This window comes from Nylanderia fulva, unplaced genomic scaffold, assembly GCF_048542155.1.
Source record: "Nylanderia fulva isolate GAGA-0341 unplaced genomic scaffold, ASM4854215v1 Scaffold59, whole genome shotgun sequence".
Taxonomy (NCBI): Eukaryota; Metazoa; Arthropoda; class Insecta; order Hymenoptera; family Formicidae; genus Nylanderia; species Nylanderia fulva.
In genome coordinates this window covers 536,794-554,689 of record NW_028190687.1, presented here as the reverse complement: position 1 = coordinate 554,689, position 17,896 = coordinate 536,794, and the positions used below count along the sequence as shown (strand labels likewise).

General features: G+C 28.2%; 1 protein-coding gene and 1 long non-coding RNA gene across 6 annotated transcripts in view; one reads left to right on the top strand and one right to left on the bottom strand.

Moving 5' to 3' along the window:
• Positions 1-10,727, bottom strand: part of LOC114944699 (uncharacterized) — a 65,427-nt gene extending 54,700 nt beyond the window's left edge. For 4 of the 5 annotated variants that reach the window (XR_014925876.1, XR_014925877.1, XR_014925874.1 and 1 more), the window contains exons 1-5: positions 10,535-10,699; positions 7,896-8,098; positions 7,733-7,814; positions 6,853-7,063; positions 5,279-5,548 (exon numbers count right to left, since the gene is read on the bottom strand). This is a non-coding gene — a long non-coding RNA (uncharacterized LOC114944699). Of the gene's footprint in view, positions 1-5,278; positions 5,549-6,852; positions 7,064-7,732; positions 7,815-7,895; positions 8,099-10,534 lie in introns of all 5 variants that reach the window. The other variant, XR_014925873.1, reaches the window with a different exon arrangement.
• A 982-nt stretch (positions 10,728-11,709) lies between these two features.
• frj (membrane bound O-acyltransferase domain containing farjavit) lies at positions 11,710-17,282 on the top strand. The gene is made up of 6 exons (XM_029320752.2): positions 11,710-12,049; positions 13,702-13,973; positions 14,638-14,789; positions 15,187-15,395; positions 16,197-16,518; positions 16,971-17,282. The coding sequence occupies exons 1-6, from the start codon at positions 11,835-11,837 to the stop codon at positions 17,187-17,189; spliced, it is 1,389 nt and encodes a 462-aa protein (XP_029176585.1). The 5' UTR covers positions 11,710-11,834; the 3' UTR covers positions 17,190-17,282.
• Positions 17,283-17,896: the final 614 nt, after the last annotated feature.

The window sequence follows — 17,896 nt, the reverse complement described above, 5'->3', positions numbered from 1 at the left end:
GCGGTATTTCGACATCATCCGCTCGAGGAGATGTTCCGCGAATGTTCCAGCATCTCCTGGAGTGCCCGAATATCGGAGAAAGTGTCCGAGAAGCTCAATTTCATCGAAACCGTCGATTCAAATTCTAGGGGAAGGGCGGTCATTCATATCCCTTAATCGCTTGAGATACTGAGCTTTCGTGATTATCCGCGTAACGGTCATTGGCGCGCAAGTGTTACTTCCCCATGAGACTTCAGTTCCTTCGTGATTAGAGTTTCTAATCCCGGGATACCGAATCCCGGGATCTCGGGATCCCGATCAATTTTACAATCTCGAAAATCCTCGGGATTCATCACCATAAATCCCGAAATTTCGGGATTTGCAGTTTCAGTAATTAATACTTATATAATATATTGATGTATACAAAAATTATACTTTAATAATTATTTCTAGTTTATCATTATCAATTATCAATATTTTTAATTGATATTTTAATGTGTTTATTAAAGATATATTTAATATATTTAATGTGTCCATATTTAAAACTTAGTTCCGAGTAAGAATCACTTATTTTTTTCACATATTGATGGAGCTTTTTATTTTAAATTTTGCGAGACAATAGACGTGACGCAAGATGCAACGCCATCGTCAGGGAAAAGATATGAAACATGTTTAATAGGCTAATAACTCGCGTACCGATACCTAACCTATCTGTGCTATTTACCGGTGCGATGTGCAATAAATAATAGGTTAGATTAGGAGTATTTGTTTATAGAGAGAGAGTATTTCTTATATTATATTATATAATTATATATAATTTATATAACTAATTTTATAACATGGAGCAACAAGATATTGTGTATATTCCACATAAAAAAGATAAATGTGACACATCCATATGGTATTATTTTTTGAAAGCTGTAAATGGAAATACTGCAAAGTGCAAGCAATGTAACGCCGTATTGAAGACCCTTGGTGGCAGTACAAAAGGTTTACATACTCATTTAATGGCTAAACATAACAAAAAAGTTAATAATGCTAACACTTTAAACTTGCCTGAAACTGAAATACTACCAAAGAAACGAAAAATCTCTAATTATTTTATACCTTTTGAAAAATCTTCATTAGATGCAGTTTTAGCTCGGATGACTGCTTTAGATGGATTGTCATTTAATCTTTTTGTCAAATCACATGATTTAAGACAACTTTTAATATCAAAAGGCTATAATGATTTACCTACTTCTGTCACTGCCATACGCAATAGAGTTATTAATTATTCATTGCAAATACGAGAGCATGTAATTAAAGAAATAAGTCAGTATAAAGCAACCGGGAAACGCTTTTCATTAACTTTTGACGAATGGACATCCACAGCTAATAAGCGATATATGAATATTAATATACATTGCAAAGAGAAATTTTGGAGTTTAGGTCTTATTCGTGTGCACGGATCTATGTCTGCCGAAAGATGTAAACATATTTTGCAGCAATGTTTATATGAACACAGCATTTCACTTACAAAAGACATCGTTGCCATTGTCACAGATGGCCCTAACGTAATGCTGAAAGTTGGAAAAATAGTAAAAGCTGAACATCATTTATGTCTGGCACATGGTATACATCTAGCAGTTTGCGATGTTCTTTATAATAAAAATAAAGACATTGTAGTATCTCAAACTCTAACGAAGGAAATAGCTGTTTCACAAGTAGAAGACGACTGTTCCGGCGACGATGATGATATTAATAAAGATGATGAAGACATTGAAGACTTTACATGTCCGCAGATGGGATTAGATTTTGAACCAATCCATAAAGACATTGAAATATCAAATCACAATGAAATTAATATTAACGAGCTAGTGAAGAAAATACGTAAAACTGTTGTCTTATTCAAGAGATCTCCAACAAAAAACGATTCTATTTTACAAAAATATGTAAAATCTGAAAAAGGTAAAGAGTTAACTCTGCTTTTAGATTGCAAAACACGATGGAATTCTCTTTTAACAATGCTTGAACGTTTTCTTTTTCTTAAAACATGCATACAAAAAGCTTTGATTGATTTAAAATCTCCTATTACCTTTGAGGAAAATGATTTTAACATCATTTCTGATATAGTGGATATGCTTACTCCAGTAAAATTAGCTGTAGAGGCGTTATGTCGTCATGATGCAAATTTGTGTACAGCAGATGCAGTTCTCAAACTTCTCATGTTTGAAATATCTAAAAAGAAGTCATCTTTAGCTCAAAATATGTTTCAAGCTCTAAAGAAGAGAATTAGTCAAAGAAGAAAAGAAGAATTATCCGGAGTCTTACAATATTTACACAACCCAACATGCGATGGCGATGATGAATGTATATTTGAATTATTTACTTTACCTAATCAAACAGTCATTAGAAAACAGTTACAAAAAATTATAGAAAGATTAAATGATGAAAATTATTGCGAGAATACAGATATAAACAAAGAAAATGAAAATAAAACTGAGACTGAGACTGAAACTAAGATAGAAACGGAAACATTAACTTTAAAAGAAAAATTTCAGCAACAAATTGAAAAAAGTATGCAAGTAATAAAACCAGATACTCGAATATCTAATGATTTGGTATCTATTTTAAGAAAAGAAATGGCTCTTTTTGAATCAGTTGGAAACAGAGGACACCATCTTGAATTGGCATATCAATATTTAATGACAATACCCCCAACAAGTGTGGAACCTGAACGAGCATTCTCAGCAGCAGGATGTATTGGAAGCAAAATTAGAAGTCGACTTGGAGATGTCACTTTAAATGCATTATTATTTTTAAGATCGTTTTTTCAAAACCAAAGAAAGGATTAAGAAAATTTTTATTTTTACCTGTTTAAAATGTGATAACTTACAATTATAGTTAATAGTTATTATAACTGTTAAAAAGTTTTAGTTTTATATTTTAATATATATACATTAAGTATATATGTATAAGTATTTTATTCGTTTATGTTCCTAAAAAGTTTCAGAGTGTAATGTTTTATATTTTTAAAATTTTCAAAGTTGCGAGTTGCAAAAAGTTATTTTATTTTATTATTTTTTTTAAAGATTTCTTCTAATAAGTACATAAAAATAACATAACATAGTTATCTTTGATTTTAGTACTTAAAAATGACAAATTAGTAATTAAGAGGATAAACATAAATTTATTTTTTTTTGTTAATTAATAAAGTTATAATTTCTTAAATATTATTATTATTTTTGCTCCATATGTATAAACCCGGGACTAGTCCCGGGATCCCGAGATTGAGTGCAAAAAATCCCGTAATCCCGGAATTTTAAAATGTCTTCGGGATTGGAAACTCTATTCGTGATGCTACGAAATAACGCGCGCCGGGAGATGTCTCCTTATGTCCATATGTTTCCTTGTTTCCAAGCAACTGGTATTGCTATGTAGTTGTTACTACCTATTTTAAATAAAAAATTTGAAGCTGTCATTCCAGCGCCTGTTTTGTTCTAGCGCATGCGCATACAGCACGAATAGGAATATATATCTTTCTCTCTCATACAGATCTTATGGATACTTTTGTTTCCCGAAAAGTAATGCCATTCCATTTCTATATGTTCTAAGGTCGTGTTGCTAAGGCACGAGAAATAAGAGGGGAACAATAAGCATATGTCAAAAAATCTAGTCGAAAGCCAATAAATCCCGTCACTGACGTACAAATTAATCAATCGATTAATTAAAAAATTTGCCATATGCTAAAGTTCATATAATTATAAAAAAAATTAGCATTATTTTGCAATGTCCTACGATTCCTCCGATTTATCTCAGAACAGATAATCAACCAAATGAATAAATGAACCGAAGAATTTGTTCAATTGTTAAAACCATTTGAAGATACAACAAGAATCACATGAAACCATGGTGAATATTATCCCGTTGTGGAATAAATCGTAAATATTTTGAAAAATATTTTTGATATGCATAAATGAGGCCGTACGGCGGGCGGTGAACAAAGAGCGGCGAAAACTGAACCGACGACCCGGACCTGCAGTTCCCGCACAAAAATATATGCCCGGGCCACCCGGAGGTAATATTCCTGCACCAGGATATGTAACTGGCAGAGGAGGATACGCTCCCGCGCCAGGATATGTCCAACATTCATATCTAAATACCTTAATAATTAAGACATTACGGACGATTGATGAGATATATCTCGTTTTTCATATTCTACCATCAGAGATGGTTCAATTATAATTCAGGAACAATAAGTAGCAATAACTAGAAGTTTTTGTGATTTTCATATGAATTAATTTTCTAAACCGTCTAAATATGGATCACAAAGTAAATTAACGATATTACAAAAAATATTTGCGGACAGTTTATCAGAAATATCAAATGAATATGCATATTGAAAATGATTTTGACTCTCCAATCTGTCTAAGTTTCTATTTTAACAACTCTCATATTTGTATTGATCTACTTGTATTTAATTATTAATACACAACAAACTTTACTGAAATTTATTCAATCTTATCATCTTATTTAATCTTATAGATTTATTATTTTTCAAAATTTTTAAATATTTGAAAAATATATTTTCCGACATTATTAAAAATAAATAAAAGAATTTTTTGGACCTGCTAAAATAGACTAATTTCTAAAAATATTATATAAAACAGATATACATCAATATTATATAGAACTTTGTATAAAAACTGTTATAATATACTATTATATAGAAATTGTTGCCACACTATATTTGATAACAAAAATTATAATAAAAATTCAAATTGTTATTTAATTAGTAGCGATATAGAATCTCATTAAAAATTAAATAATTCAATAAATTTCAGAATTAAATTCTATCGTTTTAAATTTTAAATTATTTTATAATAAATAAGTTCATCATTTATATAAGTAGAAGAGTTATAACTTAATTCTGCGACTTAATTTTGCAGATTAATTTTAAAATGATTGTAAAATAACTGATTAACAAAACACTCTAATTGTACTAATTCTTTTAATATTTATACTAAAGAGAGAAATTCTCCCGCGCAAATTTCCCATTATTTTGAGTAAAAAATTTTTAGGGAAGATTCTTAATATTTACCAATTAATATCAATACAATTAATAATTAATGTATTAATTTGCATCAAATTAACCCGTTAGCTCGGACTAGTCAAATGCTTATTGATTAATATATATGTTAGAAAAAAATAATTTTAAATGTGGACATTACACTTGACAATTAATATTCAAACATATTATAATCGAATGGTAATTATTCGCATCTTATAATTAACCAAACAAGAACATGCGACATACCATTATTCTGCTGAGATACCTCAACTTCATAGGAAGAATATATCTGTTGAACAATAAATCCATTACTTTATCTTCTTTGCATGCAATCACGAACAGCATTTTCGGCCAATGAAAAATTTTTCTCGGATTACGACGCAAAATGTCTTTCATTGGAGTAAAACGGTAGTTTCAACAATCAGAGTGCTGGATCAGTTCAATTTCGCTTGCATATATATGATGCTTCTTCGTCTATTTTGTAGATTTCTTTTAGACTTCGACTTTCCAGGATCTCTACACAAAATATTTTATATTTAGTAAAAATTAAATAATAATTTTATAATAACTATTTAAGGCTCCTGACTCTTCGCCAACTATGTTGGAATTATGACATCAGAGGTGAGAAAACATGTTGAAAATTCTTAGATGCCATTTTGAAATAAAATAATATTTTAATGAAACAATACTTCAGATGGCTTTAGCACATTCTTAAAATATCCCGAAAAATATTATTTTTCCTTTATAATCAATCAATAGCCGAAAAATGACTAATATGAGACCCAGTCCATCTTTATACGTGCGCAGTTATTTCATGACAAAGTCTTAAAGATCATTTTACAGTTGTTGATTAATTGTTAAGGGACAAAACATTTGGTAGACGAGGTATTTTAAGAGTGTACTAAAGTTATTGAAACAGAAGTAGTATATCAATAAAAACTTTTCAATTAAAAATGGCATCTAAGAATTTTCAGCGTGTGCTTTCTCGCCTCTGACGTCACAATCCAACAAGTCCACGACGAGGATCTAAGAACCTTAAAGATCATCATATAAGAAACATATTCTTATCTTAAAAATTTCTGAATTTTTTATTTCATAAAAAAGAAATTAGTTTATTTAAAATTAATTTATAACTAAATTAACCAAAAAGATATATTTTTTATAATATAAAAATTAAAAAATAAATAATATCAAACATTTGTTTTTAAATAAATAAAATGTTGTATAAAAAAACATTCGTCATTACGGCATGCTCTTTTATAAATGCACATAAAGCCGACTTTACACGATGTATAATTCGCAACAGAATTCCGGACAGAATTCTATTTATAATTTTATGTATCAAATTATGAATATAATTATTTATGAGAAAAAAATTTTATATTACACAAACCATAATTTGATTTAAAATTATGTATATAAAATATTTGATTGTAATTGATATATTTTCCTACATATAAGCATGATATTTCATATTTTTTATATTCACTTAATAAACATGTATAACTTACTCCCGGGACCAAGACATGTCACGTATAATTTTCTTTTTTTTCTGCTTTAAATTATCAATCAAATACAAAAGATTAAGTTGTAGTTTATATCATTTACAATTCACCAATCACAAATATTTGTACACTACGCATATTTGATGCGTCTTTTCTATTCATAAAAATAAAAATAGAGCATTCTAGTTATAATTTAACTGTCACGTGCTTTCTGTATTACACGATGCATAAAATTTATAAATAAAAAATTATGTCTCGAATTCTGTCGCGAATTATAGATCGTGTAAAGTGGACTTAATATAAATATTTACTTACCTTCTGTACAAATAAACATAATATAGAGTCCGTTACTGTCTTTGAACACGTTTAAATATGTTAGGTGTATTTTGTACAAATCTTCCTTTTCTTGCGGATAAATCTATGCATGATGAGAAGCAAATGTCAATAACGACAATGTTAATCAGATCCGTTTACTTTCCACCAAAATTGAACGAAAAAATTGCAGAGTAAATTATGAAATCGTGTTCTGAAAATATAATAAGCACGAAATGTACTTGATTAACAATAAGTAATATACATATATGATGTTTATACAGGATGTCTGACATAAGGTATCATACAGAAAATATACACATAGATCTTATAATTTGAAGACAATTTTTCCTCAGCAAAAATATTGAGAGATTAATAATTTTCGAGTTATAAGCGATTGAAAATAAAGAGTTTTTCGCAAGCTAACCTTGTGGAAATAAAATATTAATAAAACCACATTCTTCAATTTATTTCAAATAGAGTTTATTTTAATTAATTTTAAGTTTAGTTATAAAGATACATGATGACAAAAATTGGGAACATGCAAAAAATGATGGCCTCCCTCGACATTTTTGCTGAGGAAAAATCGTTTCCAAATAACGAGACTTACTTATATATTTCCAGTGTGACATTTGTCAGACACCATGTATATGATGTATGACAGAAAACTAAGTCAAGTCGATCTTTAATACTTGACAACAAGAAAATACTTCTGACTGGCAAGAAGACCATTATTGATTAGTAAAAGCCACATTAAACTATGAAGAGAAACATAATACACACATTTATACTTTGACGATGAAGATATACTTTCTAATTCTATTAAAATGTTATAAAACTTGATATACTAACTACAATACATTATTCACTTTTTTTTGCATACCTGCGATATTTTTGCTCAGCATCTACGCAATTTTTCATTGGTTCATTTGGTCAACTTTTTGTCCTTCAATTCGATGAACCAACTGGAAAAAAAACGTAACTTTTGTTAATAATTCTGTATTTTTGTTTGTTTTTTCTCTTTTTCTCTTTTAATTTTTATTTACCTGAGATAAATGCAGTTTTCAGCAACATCTTTGAAGCAAATATATTTTGTTAGTTGAATGTTTGTTGATTCACAGAATTTTATTCTGCTATTTGATGTGAGTTATCTTCTTCATCATTATCATTATTTACGTGCATATTACTTCTTCTGCGTTTTCTGCATTGTGTAAATCTGATTCTCCTTATTCCATTGCAAAAATTTTATCTATAACATAAACATTCAAATTTTTCTTCTATTTCAGCACTTGACTAATTGTATAATAAATATTGAGATTGAAGTTTTATCAGTAATATTTTACGTAACTTTAATTTCTTTAAAAAATATATTTAGTTGATCAAACAGTTTATATACAACAATAATGATTTCTTTCCATGTATTAATTAATAATTAATTTAATGACGCAAATATATTTTAATTTTCATATTAATATGTTTTAAATATATTTTAATTTTTTCATAAACATTTTTAAACATTTTACAAACACATTTTTTTATACAAAAGATCAAATTAAATACTAAACATTTTTAAACATTCTTTTACATTAAATTAATAGGATTTATTTCAAATAAATATTGCAAAATTTTATCGAAATTCTTTATTTAATTTTAAAAGAACTTTCGTTGTTCTATGATTTCATTACATACACAGGGTGTTTAGGAAATATCAGCATTTTATATAGAACTTAATTGTACACATTTTAAGCAAAAAAATTTACATAAACATATGTGTCTATTCTGGATAGTTATAAAGATATACATGTTCAAGTTTAAGAACGATGAATATATTTATTGATTTGGCCATTTATTGATTAGAGCCAAATGTTATGAAACAATTATATTAAATTTTCGTCATTTCCTGTCATGATTAACAAATGTAAATATTAACTCACTTTGATAAGTCCTATGTCAGTTTAAAATTTTGGCGTAATTAAAATGGCTTATATTCATTCCCCTTCCTTCCGTAACAAAATTATTATTAATTATTTGCAATTATATTGTTTATTAATATTAATTATTCAAATGTATTGTAACCTTAAAACTTTATATTTTATAGAATTTGATTCTAATAAGGTTAATGAATGTATTGTTCTACAGTGCCCCATAGAAAATTGTTAAAACTAATCACACACAGCTGTCATTTTCTAATGCATGTTATTGAGAAACCAAAAATTATGTTGGAAAATGGAAAGTCTGCAGTTTTTAATGGATATAAACAAAATGTTTGTATACTAATTTATTTGATTGAAAAAAAGTAATGAAAAAGTGCTAATGATCACATATGTAAACTAATGATAAATATTTTTGCACTTTATATAATTAGCACTTTTTTCATTAAGTCTTATCAATAAAACTATAAATTGATTATAATAAGACTATAATAAATTCATATACAACATTATTTATATTGGGTATGGGAATAAGTTGTAATCGTTTTCCCATTGATGGCATTAATAGTATCGCTTGCATCTTCTCTAATCTTTCAATATATGGATTTCAAAGGTGTGTATGTGAGCTGGTCAAACGCAGTATAATATAGATCGTCATTCTTTGCCCGGAGTACCGAAAACCGCTTCTATACTCGTCTATATTCTTTAGTAGGAGTGCTTTCTGATTTACATAAAAAGAAAAAATGTATATACAAGGTGTCCCAGACTTACTGTATCACACGTTAATGGGAAATTCTTGAAGCGATTTGGAAACGACTTTTTCTCAGCGAAAATGTCCAAGCACCAATAATATAATTTTCGAGTTACAAACAATTGAAAATAAAAGCTTTTTCGTAAACTAAGCCTTGTAAAAATAAATTATTAACAAAACTACATTTTTTAGTTAATTTCAGGTAAAGTTTTAGAATTTTAATTTTTTTTAATAAAAAAATTTTTTTAAATTTAAAAATAAAATAAATTTTAATTTAAAGCTTATATAGTTACAAAGATACATGATTTCAAAAATTGGGAACATTAAAAAATGATGATCTTCCTCGACATTTTTGCTGAGGAAAAATCCAAATAACCCTTAGGAGTCTCCTATGTATAAACGATGGTACGGTAAGATTAGGACACTTTGTATAATTCACATCGCGCACATTGTAGATTTTCTTTTGTTATGCGCGGCGCATCACAAAATATAAAAGAAATATTTCCCTCCCTTCCAGAAGCTTTATACATTATACACATATAGATACAAAACATATACAATATACACATATACAGAGGTCAAACTATATAAACACCCAGCAAACACCGATATATAATTGTTACATTGCTATAATAAAACGGAATATAACAATATAACGTGTACGTTACATGTAACATCCATGTTAGTTGTAATTTCCCGCTCATAGGTGTAACATTTTTAATATAACATAGATTACATTGTAGTTATATTGTAATTATATACCAAATAGCACATTGATGTATTGATATAAGTCAATGCTATCTTGGGATATAATGACAATATAACTACAATGTAATATATGTAATATTAAAAATGTTACATCTACGAGTGAGAAATTACAACTAACATATACGTAACATGTAACATGCTTGAGTATATAACATTTATATACTGTGTTTGCTGGGATATTCTAACTTAAAAAAAAGATGTAAATCTTATGCAAAGAGAAGATATATAGACATACCTAATCAGTCGCACGTCCGATCACATTTGGGGAAGACGACGAACAGAACGAGATCCTTTCTTTTTGGCTGTCTAGTGCTCCTGCGAACTCTGGACTCTGAGTGCGTACGAAAATGGAAATGCTTGTCGCTTGCTGCGCAGCAAAAGATATATCTCGTCAGAGAGAAATCTGAGAGCGGCCGCGTGTACTAGTGCGCCCCCTGAGAAAGTGGACATAAACTACGTTGTGACGCTCGGTAAAAAAGGAAGATAAATGGTTCAATTCCATGATATGGTCAGATATGGTTTATGTTCGAACTATTCAGCTATATATAAGAACCAATAGGTCTATTCTGTAATTTTTTAACGCTTGCGTTATAATTATAATGCATGATTTACTAGATTTAAACCAATAAAATTGTACAGTTTCTAGTAAATCATGCATTATAATTATAACGCATACGTTAAAAAGTTACAGATTAGGCCTGCAAGTTGAGAACCGAACAAAGGGTTTATTTTTGAATTTATTCGCAAGAGAAACGTATGCGTAAATACAGTTCTTACAGAAAAAGTTACAAGTTGATTAGCTAAAAGCCATACAATAGCCAATCAACTTGCAACTTTTCTGTAAAAACTGAATTTACACATACGTTTCTCTTGCGAATAATTTCAAGAATAAACCCCCAACTGAGTCAGACAAGGATCCATCACTCTGGATTATCTCACCTCACCGCGATGCGTCTTGTGGACTCGTGCGGCCGCAGGCACGAGATTTCGCCTTTCACGCATATATAGCGTTCGCGCAAATTCGCGGGTTATAATTTTTATGACGTTGACTTTGGGCAATATATCAAAAAATTATGTACATATCTTTTTATTAATTTGCTTTTTATTAAAATATTTTATTATTTATTTTCCAGCCAAAAGTTCATTATATAGAGATGACTTACTAAATATTTGAGATAGAATAGAAATATTTTGCCAGTAAAAAGATAGAGCTTATACGCTAATTGGATCGTTGGTCCTTGTCTGACTCAGCTGTTCGGTTCTCAACTTGGTTCTTAACTGATGAATAGTTCGGACATGAACCATATCGCGGAATCGAATCATTTATGTGCTTTTTACCGAGCGTCACGACGTAATTTATGTCCACTTTGTCAGGGGGCGCACGCGTACACGCGGTCGCTAAATCCCGGATGGCCGCTCTCAGATTTCTCTCTATCTGTTTCTCGCTATCTATAATCTGCCCGTCACTCCATTGATGGAGAGTTGGAGAGCTGTTTCTCCATTTATCTTCTCTCTCACTTATACACATTTAAATAATGATGCAGTGGAACGATGTCGTGTATGTGTTGTTGCTTTTACTCTCTATGGCAATCGGATGTTTTTATCGTACGATAAAAGACCCCCGTGCGAAACAATGGTTTGCGACTCTTCTTGGCTTCGCCTTAGTGATCTGTGTTTCAGGATCGTCAGTCTTGCATCCGATTGTTGCAGTTCTTGTCAACGCCATTATCATAACCAACATCTCATGGAAGTACGAATATATGTTTTCAAAATAAAATTGTTCGATGATTGTTAAATTTCAGAGTATTGTTCACTGATTCCGTACCAAAATTTTATGTATGTATTTCGAAAAACAAAAACCATGTGTAATTGAATATTCGTTCATCTAAATTATGTTTAATTTGTATTTTTATATTATAGTTAATTTGGAATTATTTTAAATTTCCGCGAATTTTTCTTCGTATTTCTTTTATAAAACACATTTATTTATATTGTACGAAAAATGTATTAAAACAAAGTTCTTCATCAGTAGAGATATCTTTTTTATCTTGCTTTTTTTATTATCTTGCTTTTTTATATATATCAAGATATTAAAATCTTGAATTTTTAAATGGAATGTTTTACTCCGAAATTTTAAAGACACATTGAATAAAAAAATATTTAGGATATACAGAAAATAATATAAAAATAAGAAAGAAGTTCATACAGTTTTTAAAAAGCCAGACAATCTATGATATGAGACTTAATTATTGTTATGAAGTCTTCAAATAAGAGGTAATCATTTTGAGCACTTCCTTTAATCTTATATAGTTTAATCTTATCTTAATTCTGTTGGAAAATAAAAAAAAACAAGATGTAACTCGAAAGATTTATATCAGATATATATTTATATGATTTTAATTTTTATTTTACTATCATCATTTTCATTATTTTATTATATGCACATTTTTGCATTTCAGTATAATAATAGAAATAAATTTAATAATTCGAACATTATTTTTGCATTTATTACATTAAAAGTTATTTAAGAATATATAATGTTTGATATTTTTTCAAATTTCGAAAAATGAAATGTATATATCGAATTTAAAATAAGCATTCATTTAAAAAATTCAAAATGATATATTACTATCTCAATAAAAAAGTAAGATAGTGAATAAAAAAATTAATTACAATTCTGTACATCCTTGATATGATGGATTTCAATAAAAACAATTGTTCAAAATAATTAGAACAAACTTTAAGAGCAATTTAGTTGCCTAATATATATTGTCTGGTTTTTATTTAGCTCTTTTCATACCTAATTTTAATTTTATCATTTTCACATTATCAATACATATTATGCTTTCAAATATTATTTATTTTACAGAAAATAATTTTTAAGATTAACAATTATAATAAAAAATAGACTAAGATACTGATTTTGATATTTAATTGTGTGTATTCTTAATATGTTGTAAAATTATGAAATAGAAAATTAAATACAAAAAAATTTTCTTTATAAAGCATATTATTTATCAAACCTTCAGTTTTCCAATTACATATATCCTGATTTTTGTTTTTGATACACTCATTCAGAGCATATTTCTAGCAAATAAGTTAAAACAACAATAATTATATATGTGATAAAGAGTTCTAAGATATATATTTAAGTAAAATAATTCAAAAATCGGTGAGTACAATACTCAAAATCGAACAATTAATACATATATATGTATACTTAAATAGGAATAATGTAGAGAAGCTCCAATATATATTCTCACAATGAAAAAAAATTACATTTTAATTTCCAATTATATTTTTTAGGGAAGGATTGATGATCTTTAAATTAATAGAATATAAAAATAAAATTATTTATATTTTTTTCGAATATCCATTTATAAATAAATCTTGATTTTACAGAAAATGCCATCTAGTCAGCTTATACTTCTCCTTTTTTTACTTGCTGGTGATCTTCCGATTCAGTGATTATTTTGCATTGCCGAGTCCGTCAACCCACACGAATCTTGTTGTAATGATTCTCACATTGAAGCTACCTGGATTAGCATTCGAAATCAATTCGGCGGCAACAGCGCCAGCTGATGATCCTCAAGGTGCAAATTCAGACGCGTTCAAGAAAATTAATTTCATGGACGTGATACATTACAGTTTCAGTTACATGGGTGTTTTAACAGGTAAAATCTGAGAAAAATAAACGTAGATATGAGTTATACAGGGTGTCCTATACAGGGAGTATTACAGAATAATCAGACTAATCAATTGGTATAAAGAAAACGCGTAATTGTTTTTAAGAAAAAATATGTTGCAAATTGTGTCTAAGGAAAAATATGTTGCAAATTATATATATTTTCTTAAACATAATATTGTACGTTTTCTTTACACTAATTGATTTGTATTTGTCTAATTATTTTATATATGAAAATATTAAGGTAAGATTATCGAAAACTGAATATTTTACAAGATATATTTTATGCCAAAAAATTATTAATTTTAAATCTTAATAACTTAATCAAAAAGTACTTGAGAGAAAAATACTTTATTACAGTGTTTTGAAAAGCTCTCGAGATAAACTACAAGAATATACATTGAAAAATAGAGGTTTTCATTTAAGAAATTGAAGTTGACTTTTATGTAACCGCTTCAAACGACTATCCAAGGTCAAATGGTACCAATGGCATTATCTTATGTCCCCCTCGAAGTCAAAAAACTTTTGTATGAAACGACTACTCCCTGCAAAGTTATGAGGGATGGTGCATTAAAATTGGACACTCTGTATACTTGTTTGGAGAAATATATTTCTAATAACAAGATAAATTATACTTAAATTTTTCTTTGTAGGCCCATACTACCGTTATAGGACATACTGGGACTCCTTACATAGACCATTCTCTAATTACGTTGATCCTTGGCCACTCACTTTTTACAAACTAAAACAGATTGCAGCATTTATTGGGCTGTTTTTAATAATGAATCATCTGTTTCCTAGTGATGTAAAATTCATTACGTTCATTATATTTATATTATATTATAAAAAGTCCAAAAATATTATTATATTAATATATAATTTTCTAATTTATTTTATAATAATTATATCGTGTATATAGAAACTGGATAGTCTAAGTTTGATTACGTTTTACTAATAATGTAAATTTTTAGCTTTGCATATCCTACTGCAAATCGAAAATAATGAAAAAAGAATACCCAAATAATAATTATTAATTATAAATATTAAATATTAATTCGAGCTATATTTTATCTTTGCAAAATTGGGTCCAAAAACTCATCGAAATGGACACTTTTTTATTTCTCAATTGCGAATTAATGATAGTATTATATGATACAATAACAATTATAATAAATTTAATATTGTATCTTTTTTCATTTCAGTATACGCAAACAGCAGCATTTGAAGAACTTAATTTCTTCTACAGATTCCTTTACATGTATCCCACTTTTTCTTGTTTCCGATTGAGAATGTTTATTGGTATGGGCTTAGCCGAATGTGTTTGCCAAATGTCAGGACTAGGAGCTTATCCTGTATGCTGTCAACCTGTATCTGGTTTGGGTCCACGCGATTACAAGACAATTGAGAAATTGTAAGATAATTTTCTTTTCTTTCTTTGTCCCCTTTTTTCCTTTTTTTTTATATTATTTTATTTGCAAGATATTAAGGAAGTTGTGTTTTCATTAACTATACATAGGGTGTCTTATAGAAAACTGCTGAAACTTTAATCAGCTGTCATTGTTTAATGTATGCAGTTATTGAGAATACATTGTATTAGAAAGAGGAAAAGCTGCAGTTTTTAATGGATATAAATAAAATGTTTGTATACCAGTTTATTTTATTGATAAAAAATAATGAAAAAAGTACTAATAAATCACATATGTAAGCTTTTAGTTTCAACAATTTCCTATGGGACACCCTGTAATTAATTTACTTTATTACATTTATTATGCAGATGATTCTATAACATATGTATATATTTTATAAGTGTATATTATATTTTATTTTAAAGCTTTTCTGGTTCCTCGTCGATCATGCTGGAATTGTGACGTCAGAGATGAAAAAAACACGATAAAAATTCTTGTTAGATTCTTGCCTCTGGCGTTACAAATTTAATATAACCGCGGCGAGAACCCAGGAGCTTTATTAGAAATTGAGACTAAAACACTATATTTTTATTATGGAATCATGTATGATACAAGCTATATGTATAACAGAAGAGTTTACTAATAATACCAAAAACATACCAAATAATTATATCTGATAACAAAAATAATTTTTTATTATTATATTATTAATATATAATATTACATCTAAATTATATCATTCTCTGCAAATTTCACAAAAATTGATTTAAGGAAAAATAATATAATTTAAAAATAATTCATTATAGGTCATTCGATCACGAAAGAGCGAAAATGGAGGTGCAGGATTTTGAAACGGTGCACAACATGAACGTATGGGATGTGGAGACTACTCCATTCGTTAGACATACAATGAAAGCATGGAATACGTGCATACAATATTGGATGGCTGTGTGCATTTATAAAAGATTTCCTTATAAAAATTTAAGAACCATTGTTACGATGCTTCTCTCCGCTCTGTGGCATGGTTACGCTGCAGGCTATTATTTTTGCATCTGTCAAGTACCGTTCTATCTAGCTTTTGAGGATATCGGCGTTAAGTTTTACAATCAATCTGGAGAAAACAAATTTGTGAGTTGTTTATATATTATATATATGTATATATAATTCTAGATATAACCCAGACAGCAGACGTCGTTTTGACGTTAGTTTACTTTTTACTACCTGGATGTAATATATAGAAATAATGTAATTTTGACGTCGGAGGTGAAAAAGCACACCCTGAAAATTCTTAGATATTTTTAAATGAAAAGATATTTCGATTTTTATTTCAAAATGGTATTTTAAGAATTTTGAGTGTGTTTTCTCATCTTTGACATCACAATTCCAACACGCTCGGTAAGGAGAGCCGGGACCTCCTTAAAGAGATTTTTTTATAGTTATTGCAATGCTTTAATATGTTCTCTAAATCTTTTAAATTAAAAAAAATGTTTAAATATTTCTAAATAATGAAACAAAAACTTTTCTATAGAACGATATATTTTTTATTACAATATTGATGTTATTCTCCTAATGAAATATAGAGTAAGAAAGCCTGGGGATTCTTCCTCTGGTGGTCAAAACTCACGTGCATGGCATATCTTGGCGTGCCCTTCCAATTGCTGCGCTTCCAAGAAATAGTACACTTTTACAAGAGTCTGTATTTCTCCGGACATATCTTAGGACTTGTGTTTTACTTGTTCATGCGAATTCTGAAAACTCATCTTCTTAAACGTCAGACGGAAGAAGATAAGAACAAATAATTTTTTTTCATTCTTTATTTTTTAAAAGTGCATCAACTTCAAAATGGGGATATATATACAATGCAAAATAAAATATAGAATATTTTGAGATTATGTATTTAGCCATACTTTATTTTTAACCACTGATACATTGATGAAACTTCTTATAAGTCTCTGACATATTTTTTGATTATTAATTTTTTCATAGATACATTATTTTTTGTTTTGTACGATTTTCTAGTGTTCTTCCTTTATAATCAATAATCTTTTACTAGGTTAAATATGCATTGTTTATATTTTATCAAATAACACTTTAGTATATTAAGGTATTTCCTGATTACTGTCATATTGAATTGTGATATCAAAGTCGTATAAATTTTTTCTTTAAAAATAAGTTAGTATTTTTATATATTATTGTGTTTGAGAATGTAGAAAAAATATACTAGAAATATATTTTCTTCTATAATTTTGCATTAATTATGTTTTGCAATAATAATTTGTGATGAATATTATTATAAATACAGCAAACAGTAACTTTAATATAAAATGTGTCATAAGAGACGATATTTTTATATATCTTTGTTATTTTTTATTATCTTTACACTTTATTTTTTGTTATGCAGTTTTCTATATATTATAATTTATAATACCGATTAATTTTGTATTTTTCTGAATTTATTATTTATTTATATTACTTTCTTTATGTCCATGGTGAAGAAAAAGAACTG

Excerpts from the sequence above, each read along its gene's own strand:
- frj (XM_029320752.2), top strand. The coding sequence starts at position 11,835 with ATGATGCAGTGGAACGATGTCGTGTATGTGTTGTTGCTTTTACTCTCT. Across the intron at positions 15,396-16,196 it reads TACAAGACAATTGAGAAATT|GTCATTCGATCACGAAAGAG; the intron begins GTAAGATAATTT and ends AATTCATTATAG. Across the intron at positions 16,519-16,970 it reads AATCTGGAGAAAACAAATTT|AGTAAGAAAGCCTGGGGATT; the intron begins GTGAGTTGTTTA and ends AATGAAATATAG.